The sequence below is a fragment of the Myotis brandtii genome, unplaced genomic scaffold (assembly GCF_000412655.1).
Source record: "Myotis brandtii unplaced genomic scaffold, ASM41265v1 scaffold89, whole genome shotgun sequence".
Taxonomy (NCBI): domain Eukaryota; kingdom Metazoa; phylum Chordata; class Mammalia; order Chiroptera; family Vespertilionidae; genus Myotis; species Myotis brandtii.
This window is the reverse complement of record NW_005371645.1, coordinates 1372363-1384854: the sequence shown is the minus strand read 5'-3', so window position 1 is coordinate 1384854 and position 12492 is coordinate 1372363. Positions and strand designations below refer to the sequence as shown.

At 41.8% G+C, this 12492-nt stretch overlaps 1 protein-coding gene across 16 annotated transcripts in view; it reads left to right on the top strand.

Annotated features, from left to right (window-relative positions):
* The window catches only part of FOXP1 (forkhead box P1), a 305369-nt gene that overhangs the window by 248306 nt on the left and 44571 nt on the right, over positions 1-12492 (top strand). For 15 of the 16 annotated variants that reach the window (XM_005885061.2, XM_014532392.1, XM_005885062.2 and 12 more), the window contains one exon: positions 5596-5700. The exons of the other annotated variant lie outside the window; for it this stretch is intronic. In XM_005885061.2, the coding sequence (XP_005885123.1) occupies positions 5596-5700 (105 nt within the window). The remainder of the gene's footprint in view (positions 1-5595; positions 5701-12492) is intronic. 16 annotated transcript variants of the gene reach the window in all.

Below are 12492 nucleotides of genomic sequence, written 5' to 3'. Positions count from 1 at the left end.
GGTTAAGTCTCTGGCTGATATACTTTGATATGAAAAGAATAAATAAAAAATTAGTTTTTTGAAGTTTATCTTTATTGTTAAGTTTATCTTTATTACAGATGTTTCCTTTGTTTGTTTGTGTTCCTCCCCCCTTGACCCCTTGACCCCACACCCGTCCCCCAGGCCTTCACCACTATATTGTCTGTGTCCATGAGTCATTATGTATATGCATATAAGTTCCCAGGTTAATCCCCCCTCCACACCCCCACATTCCCTCTGAGATTCGTCAGTCTGTTCCATGCTTCTATGTCTAGAAACAATTCTTAAGTAAATGTCATAGGAAATGACATGACAACATACTGTATTTACTATTGTGTAACGTCAGGAATTGTTACATATTTATGTGTAATCACCCTTTCCTTGGCAAGCTGGCTCTTTCTAATCTGAAATGCTATCACTGTTATTTTGTTAAAATCATCCTTAATTTTTACATGTCAAGGATTATCAAGACAGTGTTAAATCAGCTGGTTTTTCTGATTGCATACTATTTGTATTTGATATATTCACAATAAAATCAATCGAAAGTGCCAGAATGCTGTTTTCTCCAATGCATGGGCATCATTCTGGTCATTACCTTTAATAACACAGGTCTCTACCTTCCAAAAAACGAGGATGCACAGCTCAGTGTATAGAAATTAAGTAGAATGATGTCATTATGTCCTATCTGTTCATTCATGAGTCCATCTAACACTTACTGGCCTGTGTTCTGTGGGAGGCACTGAGCGTGTGGAGATGAATTAGACCCAACCCTTGTCCCTAGGAATTTCCAGCCCAGGAGTTTATAGTGAGAGACACTTCACTAAGCAACTGAATCTCAATTTTAAAAAGTTTAATTTGGGGCCAACAAGTTTCATTCCTTCAGAGCCAGGACAGGACGTCTTTATTTGTCCCTGGCCCAGGCAGCTGCAAAGCCACCCCCTCCCCCGCGAGTGGTCCTTGAACCGTTTAGTTATGTGATTGGCTCACAGGAGTTATTTGACCATTGGATACCACGTGGTCATTTCCCCACCATGTTTCATTCTATAAATCTCCTAATCAGTTCAGGGTAAAAACCTTCTTTTCCTTGTTTTTAAAGTTCCCTCCTGTCCTTTCCGGCAAGTCCCCAAAGGCAGTCCGAACTTGAGTGTTAGCCCCACTCCTCTGAGACGGACTCGGTCCGGCTGGTGGGGTGACGGGGCTTCAGACAGGAGGGGCCAGAGGCCAGCGGCCGAGGGCGGAGCACTGATTCTTCTCGTGGGCCTGTGTGTTTGCATATATGAGGAGTTACCGTTGCACAGCAAACAATTCCTGCAGCACACGACATACCAACTTCACCGGAAACAAAAAATGACCGCCTGCCTCCCAGCCCCGGCCCCAAGGGCGGCAGTTATTACAGACTCTTTCTCCGGACGTTCTGCCAGGTCCCCTGCCAGTCTGTTCCTCTTGTTTCCAAAGCCGAGCACTTTATTTCAGACAGTTGTGTATTTAAAAGTATCCAGTGGTATATTAACAGGGGGAAGCAAGTGGCAGTAGAGTGAGTGTTTCCACTTGGTAGACTAGGGATGCATGAGCAGGCCGTGCGGGCGCGGCGCAGAATGCGGGCGGCCGCTGGGCTGGGGAGAGGCGCGTGCTCCGTCGGGAGCCTGCAGTGTCATATGAACTTAAAAAAAATAAGAGCAGATAATCTTTTCATAATAAGAACATAGTTTTAATGCAGAGGCAAGTTTTTTAAGCAGACTCTGAGTGTGGGAGTCTGTGTGTGAGGAGTTGACTTTCTCTGGACTTCAGGGGTCACTGGTTGTCCCTCCGAGGCCTCAGTCAGTTGTCATCTGTCCTTCCTGACCAGGTTGAACTAACAATAAATTCTTGGTGCATAGTAGCTTTTATCCAAGCCATGGAGCCTTCACAGATACGTTAACCAAAACCCAGGCGTGGGGGGAGCGCAAGCAGCACGTGAAATCATGTACATCTTCTTGTAGCCATAAGCTCCTCTACTGAATGGGTAGTATTTTCTTTCCTCAGATTGTTTTCAGAACACTCTCAGCTGAACCCAGAAAGCACAGTAGAATCAGCATTTGCAGTTTTTAGCTACATGAGCCCCTCATTTTGTTGCACTTCGTAGATACTCCTTTGTTGGAGTTGTTGTCTCACAGTGTGAAGGTCTGTGGACCCTGCCACAGAGGCGATCACTCCGTGAAGGCTCGTAGTGGGTAGCAGATTGTAGCATGAAAGTATTTTTAATTAAGGTCAGTGCATTGGTTTTTTAGACGTAATGCGATTGCATACTTAATAGACCATAGAATAGTGTAAGCATAACTTTTTATATATACACTGGAAAACCAAAATAATGCGTGACTCACTTTATTGCCATATTCACTTTATTGCAGTCGTCTGGAACTGAACCCACAATATCTCGAGGTATGCCTGTATTGATATTAATTTTATATCCTTACTCTAATTGAGGTTTCAGGTTTCCAGTTTAAAGAATCACACAAAAATATGTGTAATGGCTAAGAATGGAGTTGGCATGTAGCATTTCTCAAGAGCAACTTGACAGAATATTCATAGTAAATTTTAAAACTTAGTTCTTGTTAACTGAGTGATCCCATTTCTCTGACTGTATCTTCTGGTAAAAATCAGTTATATACTGGGATGTTCAGCCTGGTAAAATTTATTTCTGACATTATTCATAAGTTAAGGAAACAGGAAAGGAATCTCAATGTCCAAAGCAGATGAAGGTCAGATAAATTTTGGCATGCGACTAGAGTCTTTACACATCAGTAAGTAAGGTACTTGAAGACTGGTTGATACCATGAGGACTTATTTACAAAATTACATTGGCTATAAAAGAATGATATAAACTTCATGCTTTAATTTGTCAAAAATATGTATGTGTGTAAGTATAATTTTTTTATTTTCAACATTTTCCAAGTTTTCTGTAATTAACATATATTAACTGTTAACATTATGAAAATACCTTAATAATCTTAATAAAATTGGTAAGGAAAAAAGTTATTATGGTTAAGATTTTTCTTTTCTTTTTAAGCTATTTGTAATAACATTTTAAAAAATGATTTCCTTCTTTCAGAATGTGAGAATTCTAGTAGTTAGAAGGATTTTTTAATTTCAAATATTGTCAATTTCTTTAAATTCTATTTTGTGTCACCTACTTTTCTAGTTTTATTGAGATATAATTGATATACAGCATTGTATAAGTTGTACACCATAATAACTTGCGTACATAGATGATAAAGTGATTATCATAGGTTTTATTAGTATCCATCATCTAAAATGGTTACATCTATTTTACTCCTTTAAAAAAATATGAAGGAGAACATGGATAATAGCAATTCTTTCCTTCAGTCCAATGGAATTTTACCCTTCTGTCCTCGGGCTTTTTCATAAATCTCGCTACGGCCCTCTTAGTTTACTTGTGTTATTCTTGTCTCTGTGAGGGGCACCCTTCAGTGCTCTCATAAGTTAGTTTTGTACAGGGTTGGGTGTGTTGTTGTTCCCAGCTTTATTTTATATTTTAAGGCAAAATAGCTTATTATTATTTTCAAATCATACTAGATTTCCAGCAAAATCATTCAAAAGCCATAGGGAGATCTATTGATCTTTGTTAAGGTGTCATTCTGTGTATGTGTGTGTTTAATATTCATGGTTTTTAAAAAGTTTATCTTTATTGTTGAAAGTATTACAGATGTCCCCCTTTTCCCCCCATTGACCCCCTCTACCCTGATCCCACCTCCTCCTCAGGCCTTCACCACACTACTGTCTGTTCATGGGCAATGCATATATGCATGTAAGTTCTTCCCGCTGGAATTCGTCAGTCTGTTCCATGCTTCTATGTCTCTGGATCTCTTTTTTAGTCAGTTTATTTTGTTCATTAGATTCCACTGAATATGTGAGATCACGTGATTCTCGTCTTTCTCTGACCGGCTTATTCGCCTCCTCAGGCCTTCACCACACTACTGTCTGTTCATGGGCAATGCATATATGCATGTAAGTTCTTCCCGCTGGAATTCGTCAGTCTGTTCCATGCTTCTATGTCTCTGGATCTCTTTTTTAGTCAGTTTATTTTGTTCATTAGATTCCACTGAATATGTGAGATCACGTGATTCTCGTCTTTCTCTGACCGGCTTATTTCGCTTAGCATAATACTCTCCTGATCCCTCCATGTTGTCTCAAAGGGTAAAAGATCCTTCTTTTTTACAGCTACATAAGTGTGTTTATTTTTAATGTTCACTGTGGAGTAATTACAAGTAAGGGACAAGTGGCATTTGTGTATGTCTGCTGTATGAATGTGAATCAATAAAATATATTAATACACATCCTAGTGGTGATATCAAATACAAGACTCACGACCTGGCCGGTGTGGCTCCGTGAGTTGGAGCGTCCTCCCGTGTACCAAAGGGTTTTGGGCTTGATTCCCCGTTGGGGCACATAAGCTTTGGGTTAAATCCCGGGTTGGGGCACGTAAGGAAGGTAACCAATCGACGTTCTCACATTGATGTTTCTCTTTCTCTCCCTTCTCCTCTCTCTAGAAAAAAAATTTAAATAATAAAATAAAATACAAGACTCCTGTGTGTGCACAGGAGTGCGTGCGTGCATGTGTGAGTGTGTGAGTGTGTGTGTGATAGTTCCCTGTGCTTGAAGTTGAAAGTCAGGAAGAGGCAGTGGAAAAAGTTGCAAAATAGCCCTTTCCTTGAAGAGAATGTGCTTGTGCACAAAACACAACTTTCAGTGTTAGTTTTATATTTCTATTTGATGGAAAAAGGTTATGGAAACGACTGTAAAAATACTTTGTCTGAAACAAGTCTAGCTGCAGAACCTAAGAGAGAAAATCCTTGAGAATGTGGTTCATCAGCGAGTGCACAGCTATGCTTCCCCGAGTGCACGCGGCCGGGTCCCATGACTGGTCCATGGGCCAGATCCTCGGATCCATCGGAACCCCACTGGGGGCTTAACCCTTTCTTGTTCTTGCCAAGTTTTCTCTCACACTTGGGTCAGCAATTTCAGGGATATGATCTTCTTGCCATTATTAGCTTTTTTTTTTCTTTTAAGCTAATTATCTACTTGGATATGTTTGTCTTTCTGAAGTATTTTATTCTCAATTATTTAATTGCACTATTGTTTGACAAAATTAACTTGTGAAAAGATTGTGTGAATTATGGTAAAGTAATTTATGGTGGAAGGGAAGAGAAAAATGTATAATCTGGGTAAAAAACAGTAAGAGAATCAAAATTAAGTACAGATTTTGCAATTTCATTGTGCAGATTAAAAGATAAGTTCTAGCTCCTTAAAGAATCCTTCACAGTCTGAGCAGAGAGCTTTGCATCTAATCAAAGCCTGTCAGACACTTTTTCTGCACGGTGGCACGTTTCTAACATTGCACTGTTGGCACTTGGGCATTTAACTCTTGCTTTTAAGTAACAGTGCAGAGTTAATGAGTGAAATTCCTGGGGAAAGGGAGCTCAGAGTCGTTCCTGTTGGCTTTGGGCCTCTGTGGGTTCTGTGGCGGGGTGGTCCCTGGCAGCAGGCTCCTTCTCTGAGCCCCTGTGTGTTTTCTTTCAGTTTGCCCCACGAGGAGCACCCCCATAGCCATCCGCTCTATGGACATGGTGTGTGCAAGTGGCCAGGCTGTGAAGCAGTGTGCGAAGATTTCCCATCGTTTCTAAAGTAAGAATGGTTCTACGTTGCTTGCTTCTTTTCGTCCTGCTCCGTCCCCCCCCCCCCCCCCCCCCGGTCCATGCTTTTCCTCATCAAATGCCTGTTTGCTGGAGGGTGTCACACGACTGCTTTGAGAGGGACTGGACATCAAGGTCGGGCACACCGTCTCGGGAATGGTTACAACTTGGAGGGAGGCCTGCCCTGTCGAGAGCAAGGGGTGCACCCGCCCAAGGGCAGTGTGATGCACTTATTAGTAAGAGCCTATGTTCACCCATTTTTTTTTTCCAGAATGAAAGTGATTAAAAAAAAACGTTCTCCCAATATTAAACTTGCAGTTAGTTTTCACTTTTATTCATGTCCCTACACAACAAATCAGTGACTACTCATTAGCCTACTTTTCTAAAATTGGTGCCAGTTACTGTCCAATGGCAGCTTGTTGATTGGGCCTCTTCTGTGTTTCCATACAATTGACTTTATAAACATAAACAATGGCTGCTGAGGAAATGCTGACAGCTTGGTTCTTATCTTTCTATATTGCTGTTGATCCTTGTCCTTGTGTGGAGAGCGCAGTAACTTTAATTTCTACAATTGAAGTATGACTAAAATTTGGGTTATCTTGTTTGAACCTGTAACACATGTCAAGTACCTCTGGAAGTTATTGATGTGTCTACCTGAAGTGAAATGCTTTGCACTGCAGCTTAATATTTCCCTTACCTGCCCTACATGATTGACATCTTGTAAGTATATCGATAATATCGTTGAGTCATTGATATGTAGACTGAAAGTTAATACATTATGTTTAATATATTTCTATACCATGGAACAATCAAATATATGTACAGATATAACTCCTCTAGATCTAGGTGCATGATGGTTTACAAATGGAGTGTGGGAGGGTCTTCTCTTTGGGCTTTTCTCTCTCATTCATGACTCAGGAAATAGAGTCAGGCTAATTGACGTGGAGGTGTCTCTCTGCTCCTGTGTGGACTTCATATTGTTAGAACAATCTATCTGTCTTTATGGAATTGGGTACAAATGTAATACTAAAGCCACCTTAGAGGTAGAGCTAGTGTTACCTGCAAGACAATTTGGTGAATATCATGTTTCGATTCATGAATGGAAATCTATGGATTTATTTCATAGCTTCCCAGCTTTAATATTTCACTTTAACAGCACTATGTGTTCATTGAAAATGGAAGCACTCACAATTTTTTAGGAAGAGATGCCTACAGTTGTTTCTGAATATCAAGTCAAGATCAGTGATATTTTATTTTAAATTAAGCAACAGCACTTTGCAATTATTATGGTTCAAGTTAGTGCTACTGGGCTTTGTTCTCTTATGAATCACTCATTATAGAATCTTTGTATTGTTATTTCCTGATCATTTGCCAATTCCTATTTAGGTATTAAGAGGAAAAGATCTTTGTAGAAACCACTTTTAAGTTCCATCTTGGTGCTGATTTCACTCATCTATAGAAAGATCAATGAACATCCAAAACCAGGATTTATTTGTATAAAGTCTTTATTTGTATAAAATTGCTGTCAATACTTTTGGTGACATGTTTCAATTTTAAAGTCACAGGAAAACGGGTAGTTTTCCAATTTGACCCATTTAAAGCATTTTGTTAATAGCCAAACGTATTTCCACCCTAATCTGCAAATCGTAGGTCATTTATTATGTGAGCTGACAATTAGGGGATGCACATGCACACACATACATATGTATCTGTATGTATATATGCAAAAGGACACCTCCACGAGGAGACAGCACCATTTTAAACCACATCTAGTACTAAAGAAATGAATCAGAAGATCATTAGGATTGAGGCCTAGACTTGATTCCTTAAAAACAAAAACAAAACCACCCTTTTCTCACGGTGTTCCGAGTCTGGCTCTTGTATAAGAAGCCTGCTGTCAGATCCAGTAGTTTTAGGTGGGACGTGCTGGGCTCAGTTCATGTTTGCTCAGTGGAATTGGAAAGCCCACCACCAACCTGCAGCTTTAGCTTGCTTCCTAGTCCTTATGTATTGACTTACTTTTGTCAGAAGACTTTTGTTTGGAAGCTGTAGACCCTCAACTTAAATTGGCTTACGCCAAAGAAATGGCCGGGATTCTAGGTGATAATTGGTCTCTGTAACTAGGAAGCCCAGTGGTTTAGAGCCGCTTCCAGGATGGCTGCACCCAGATGCCTAAGCAAGGTCATTCCCCTTTTCCGTTCTTTGTCTCTTAGCTCTGTTTTCTTTTGTGCTGCCTTCATTCTTTCCAAGGGGAACCGGCTGAAGAAGACAGATGGACAGGTCACAGGTTTATCAATCCCAGAGGGCATCTCTTTCCCAGAAAAAGTCCTGGGCAGACTGTCATAGCTCAGAGTGAGCTGCGCGCGCTGCTCGGAGCCAGTCACTGAGAGCCAGCCCTGTCCACCCCGCGCACTGCAGGGTCCACTGCAGGTCGGGGGGGGGGGGACAGTGAGGGTTGTGAACCAGCGCGGGGAGAGGGGATGCTCAGGGAGGAAACCTTCAGAGCTCAGTGCATTCTCTCGTGCTTTCCTGAGTGACCTGCTGGTCAGCCACGTATGACAAATGCAGGATTTTAATTTTCTTCGACAGCATGATGTTAGCTCTTGGAAATTCAGTGTTGTCTTCAGGTTTCGGTCTCTTGCCCGATGCAGTGGAAAACAGTCTTCTGCAGATCCCTCTCCCCACATCTCGGTGAGGCTGAGGGAGCGCAGTGGCTTTTCTTCCCAGTGAACGGACTGAAAGAGCCACCCAGCTGTGGTTCAGACAGACACGTGCCCCCTCAAGGATGCGTCCTGGAGTCATTGCTACTGGGAGTGATGTTTCAGGCAGTTCTTCTCAAATTGCCGGATCCGTAGACTGAAAGCACGTCTTTCCTGGCACATTCTGGTCCATGCTCTGCCTTTCTTTGTTGTGTTTTCTTGTGGCCTCAGCACATTGGTACTCGTGGCGCTTGGACTCTCCCAGGCACTCTTGCTCAACAACAGGTATCCTTGCTCTGACCTGGATGTAGATGTTGCTTCTTAGGTTTTCTTCACCTACTAGTATATTCTGATCTCCTCATCTTACACTCCCCTGGTAAGAGTTCATAATTAAAGAGCCCTGAACTGTGCAACAGGCACAATCCCGAGTGCTTTACATATTATAACTCACTTAACCCTCACACACACCTTACAGTGATACGATTGAAGTATTACTGTCAGCCGACAGGTAGACCTTAAGTCACACAGCTAATAACAGGGGGTGTCAAGATCCAGCCCCAGGCATTCTGGCTTCATAGCATTTGCTCTTAACTGCACGGTACCACCTGCTTGGAAGCAGTGATTTTATTAACTATATGCCTTCTACTTAAGGCTCGAGCAGTGCATTTGATTAACTGTATGCTTTCTCCTTACATAAAGAAGCTTTGAAGAAAGGCCGATTGGGTAGTGCAGGCACTTACTGTTAGTGCGATTGTGTTCTTTGTGCTGGTTACATAGCATCTTCGGCCTCGGTGTCAGCGCCTGTAGTTTGGGAAGATGGTAGCAGGAAGCCCTCTGAGGGCTGTTAGAATTAGACGTCTATCATGGAAAGAGCCTGGCCCATACGAGGCACTTTTAAAGAATATTAGAACTTCTCTTCTTACTTATCTAATTAAGTATTTTTTAAGGAGAGATCATTTAAAATATCCACTCATGTCTGACCTATACCCAGGGAAGGGGTTGTGACTATGCACAGCCTTGAAGTGGCAGAAAAGCCTCTTCCTAGTAACTGTTAATCACACATTTCTGGTAAGAACCCCACGTGGTTGACTGTGGTCGCCGGGCAGGGAACGGCCAACTTTCTCTGTAAGGATCAGACAGCAACTGAGAGTCTCTGTCATAACTCCCCTGCCATGTGGTGCAGAAGCAGCCGGAGGACCACACGTGAGGGCGGCTGTGTCCCTGGGACCAGATTGCTGACCTCTGACACTGGGTGAAATTTTTGGTATCATCACATTTTTAGCTGAGAAATCTTTTTGCAGTTCCTTGGCCATTGCTGCCCAGTGTTATTTTCGTTTGAATTCACAGTTTATTCCTGTTTGGGGTGTCCATGCGTGTGTTGCCGTTACTTCCTGCACCAGCAGCTGCCGTGGGCTGGGCTCCTGCTTTCTGAGTCCCGTGTGAGGGGAAAGAGACTTTGATGGGTAACTGTTTTCTGGTCTGTTGCTAGGGTGCTACCATGTAACTTCCAGAGAGGCCGGGACAAAAATCCCCCCTGATAATAAACTGCCACTGTGAACTGAGAGAGGGGTTAAGGGAGGGGCCTGGGGACTCACGGGTCTAAAGGTGATATTCTTTGTCCCTCCTGAGAAAGCAGTATTGTAACTGTTGGTAAATAAAAAGCCGAGATTTGACACTTGCTGTGACCATTCTCAGTGTTTATTCCCAAGACGAGGTCCACCACAGGGCCTGGATTTCCAAGATAAACACTGCTCATCTCACCACTGGTCCCCCGGCTCCCAGGCCACTTTATCAGAATCTGCAGACACCCCTCTGTTGAACGCACTTATTTCCCTGTTTTTTCTCAAAACAAGTTACAGTTTTAGTGTTGATTTTGAAAAATCTATCAACCATGAGTTCCCATGTGACTGTCGTATTTGTGAGGAGTGACTGCACCAGCAGGTGCCCTGCTGAGGCTAGTGAGTGAAACCCGCAGCCTGCGTGGCTTGGCATCTGCAGACAGAAAAACAAAACAAGCCGTGGGGGCGGGGCGGGCGGGGCGGGGCTCCTGGCCGCCCTTGCTGCCACTGGGATCAGTATTTTTCTTTTAAACCAGGTCGAACACAATCTTTACCAGTAAAAACATGGATTTATAATTCTCCCCTTTTTCTTTTTAAAAAGGGACTCCTACTTGGCAAGGTAGAGAGTGAATTTGAAGTTAAATCATAACCACATTTTCCTGTTTCCCACTTAGAATGTAAAATCAGGTGCAGACCCTAGTTGCTCAAATACCAGGTACACTTAAGTGCTTGGGGGAAATAGTCCCTTTTCCCTAGATTTTCTTTTAGATGATCACTTGTATAACATCTAATAAAAGTGTAATTTGTATCCTTGCTAAATATCTATTTGAAAGAAATTTTTGGTGGTTATTTTGTTGTTGTTTCCATTTTTTGTTTTTTTCTCCTGGGGGCGGCGGGGGGGGGGGCGGAACACCATGCAAAAGAAAAATTTATTTGAATATTAGTGAGATGTATATTACTTATTGAAGCCAAAATGAATTTTATACGTGCTCTAATGGGCATGGCCGGCAGGGAAAGAAATGTTGGGAGAAAGTGCCCAGAGCTGAAGCTTTGACCCTTTGGAAAAGGCCAGGGTTATAGACAGGAGAAGACATTTCATTGCTGATTTGCTCTAAACAGTTTTTTTTCTGTGAATTTTACTTCTCGAAACTGTGAAGAGTTTTATGTGAAAGAAACTACTAAGTGCTTTCTGTAATGTTTTCACAAGTGTTTTTATCATGGTAACATCTTGTTTACTTTAGTTCCCTGCCTAAAACTACTTGGAACATGTTAAGAAAACATTTCAAGAAAGCCTGGACAAAGAGGCTTTTGTTTAACAGCCACTGTGAGGCTGGGAGGATCACAAAGGTGTTAACTTTCAGCCCCTTAAGCACTTCCACATGAAATTCCAGCAACTCTGTTTGTGGTTTTGGAAAAACAAAGTGTATGTTAAAGAAACCAGGTATATGCTAATACATGTCGAAAGAGGCCGGATATCATAAATTGTTTCAGACCCATTTGTGGCTCTCAGTTTGCACGCCTGGATGTTCTGCATTGAAATGACCCCTGGTTAGTGCAGGAGAGGGAGCCGTGCAGAGGCCTGGCCGTGTATGCAAATTGAATCCCAGCCCACAGTGCGTCCCCATCCCAGGTGACAAGTCTGCACATTACAAAATGAGCTTAATATTGTTATGAATTTGACTTTTCCACGTATCATGCATTTTTAGTCATTTTAGAAAAATAAAAATTGGGTGTTACCAAAAAACTTTTTTCCCCTTAAAAAGTCTCTCACATTTCTGACATTGTACAGGAGTTCAAGACCTTACCAACTTCTCAAAGAGGTCAGAGTGGCCTAAATACCACAGTGCCCTCTAGTGATCTATAACATATTAGATAGAAAAGTTTAGACAAGTTTGCCAAAGATAACAGGCCCAATGCCACCAGTTTGCTCTAAAAGAAGCAAATAACATTTGAATGCACTTTTTTTTTTTTTTAGCAAACAGATTTTAGTCAGAAATGCACATGAAATGTAATCTTTTTTTGTAGTCTGTGGAAGCATTAGAAGAATTTTTTAATGTCTACCCCTGCAATTAATTCTGCATAGACCTGCCTGTGTGTAGACAGCAGGCTGCGTCGCTGTGGACACTCTGTTGTGTGTCTATATGTTGTAAGAGCTATTAGGTATTTCACGTGGCATTTCCGGTGTGTGATTAGAAGGCGTTACTTAAAAGACAGGGATCATCTTTGCTCCACACTTTTATTGACACTGTCTACCCTATTACGGCTACGTCTAAATGGTAAAATTTATTATTAGCTGTAGTGTCACAAAAGTCTGAGACAGCGATTTTCCTTTCAATAAAAGTAGTTAAAAACCTTTTAGAAAATCCATAATTTTGATTGCTGGTACTTCATAAATGTATAACTGGTACTTTTTAGCTGTCTCTTTAGGGAAAAATGAGTTTTATCACCTGCAGTACCTGGGTTAATGAAATCGTGTGCTGGAAGTTAGCCAGGATGAAAGATGAGATCATTCCAAGACCCTAATAT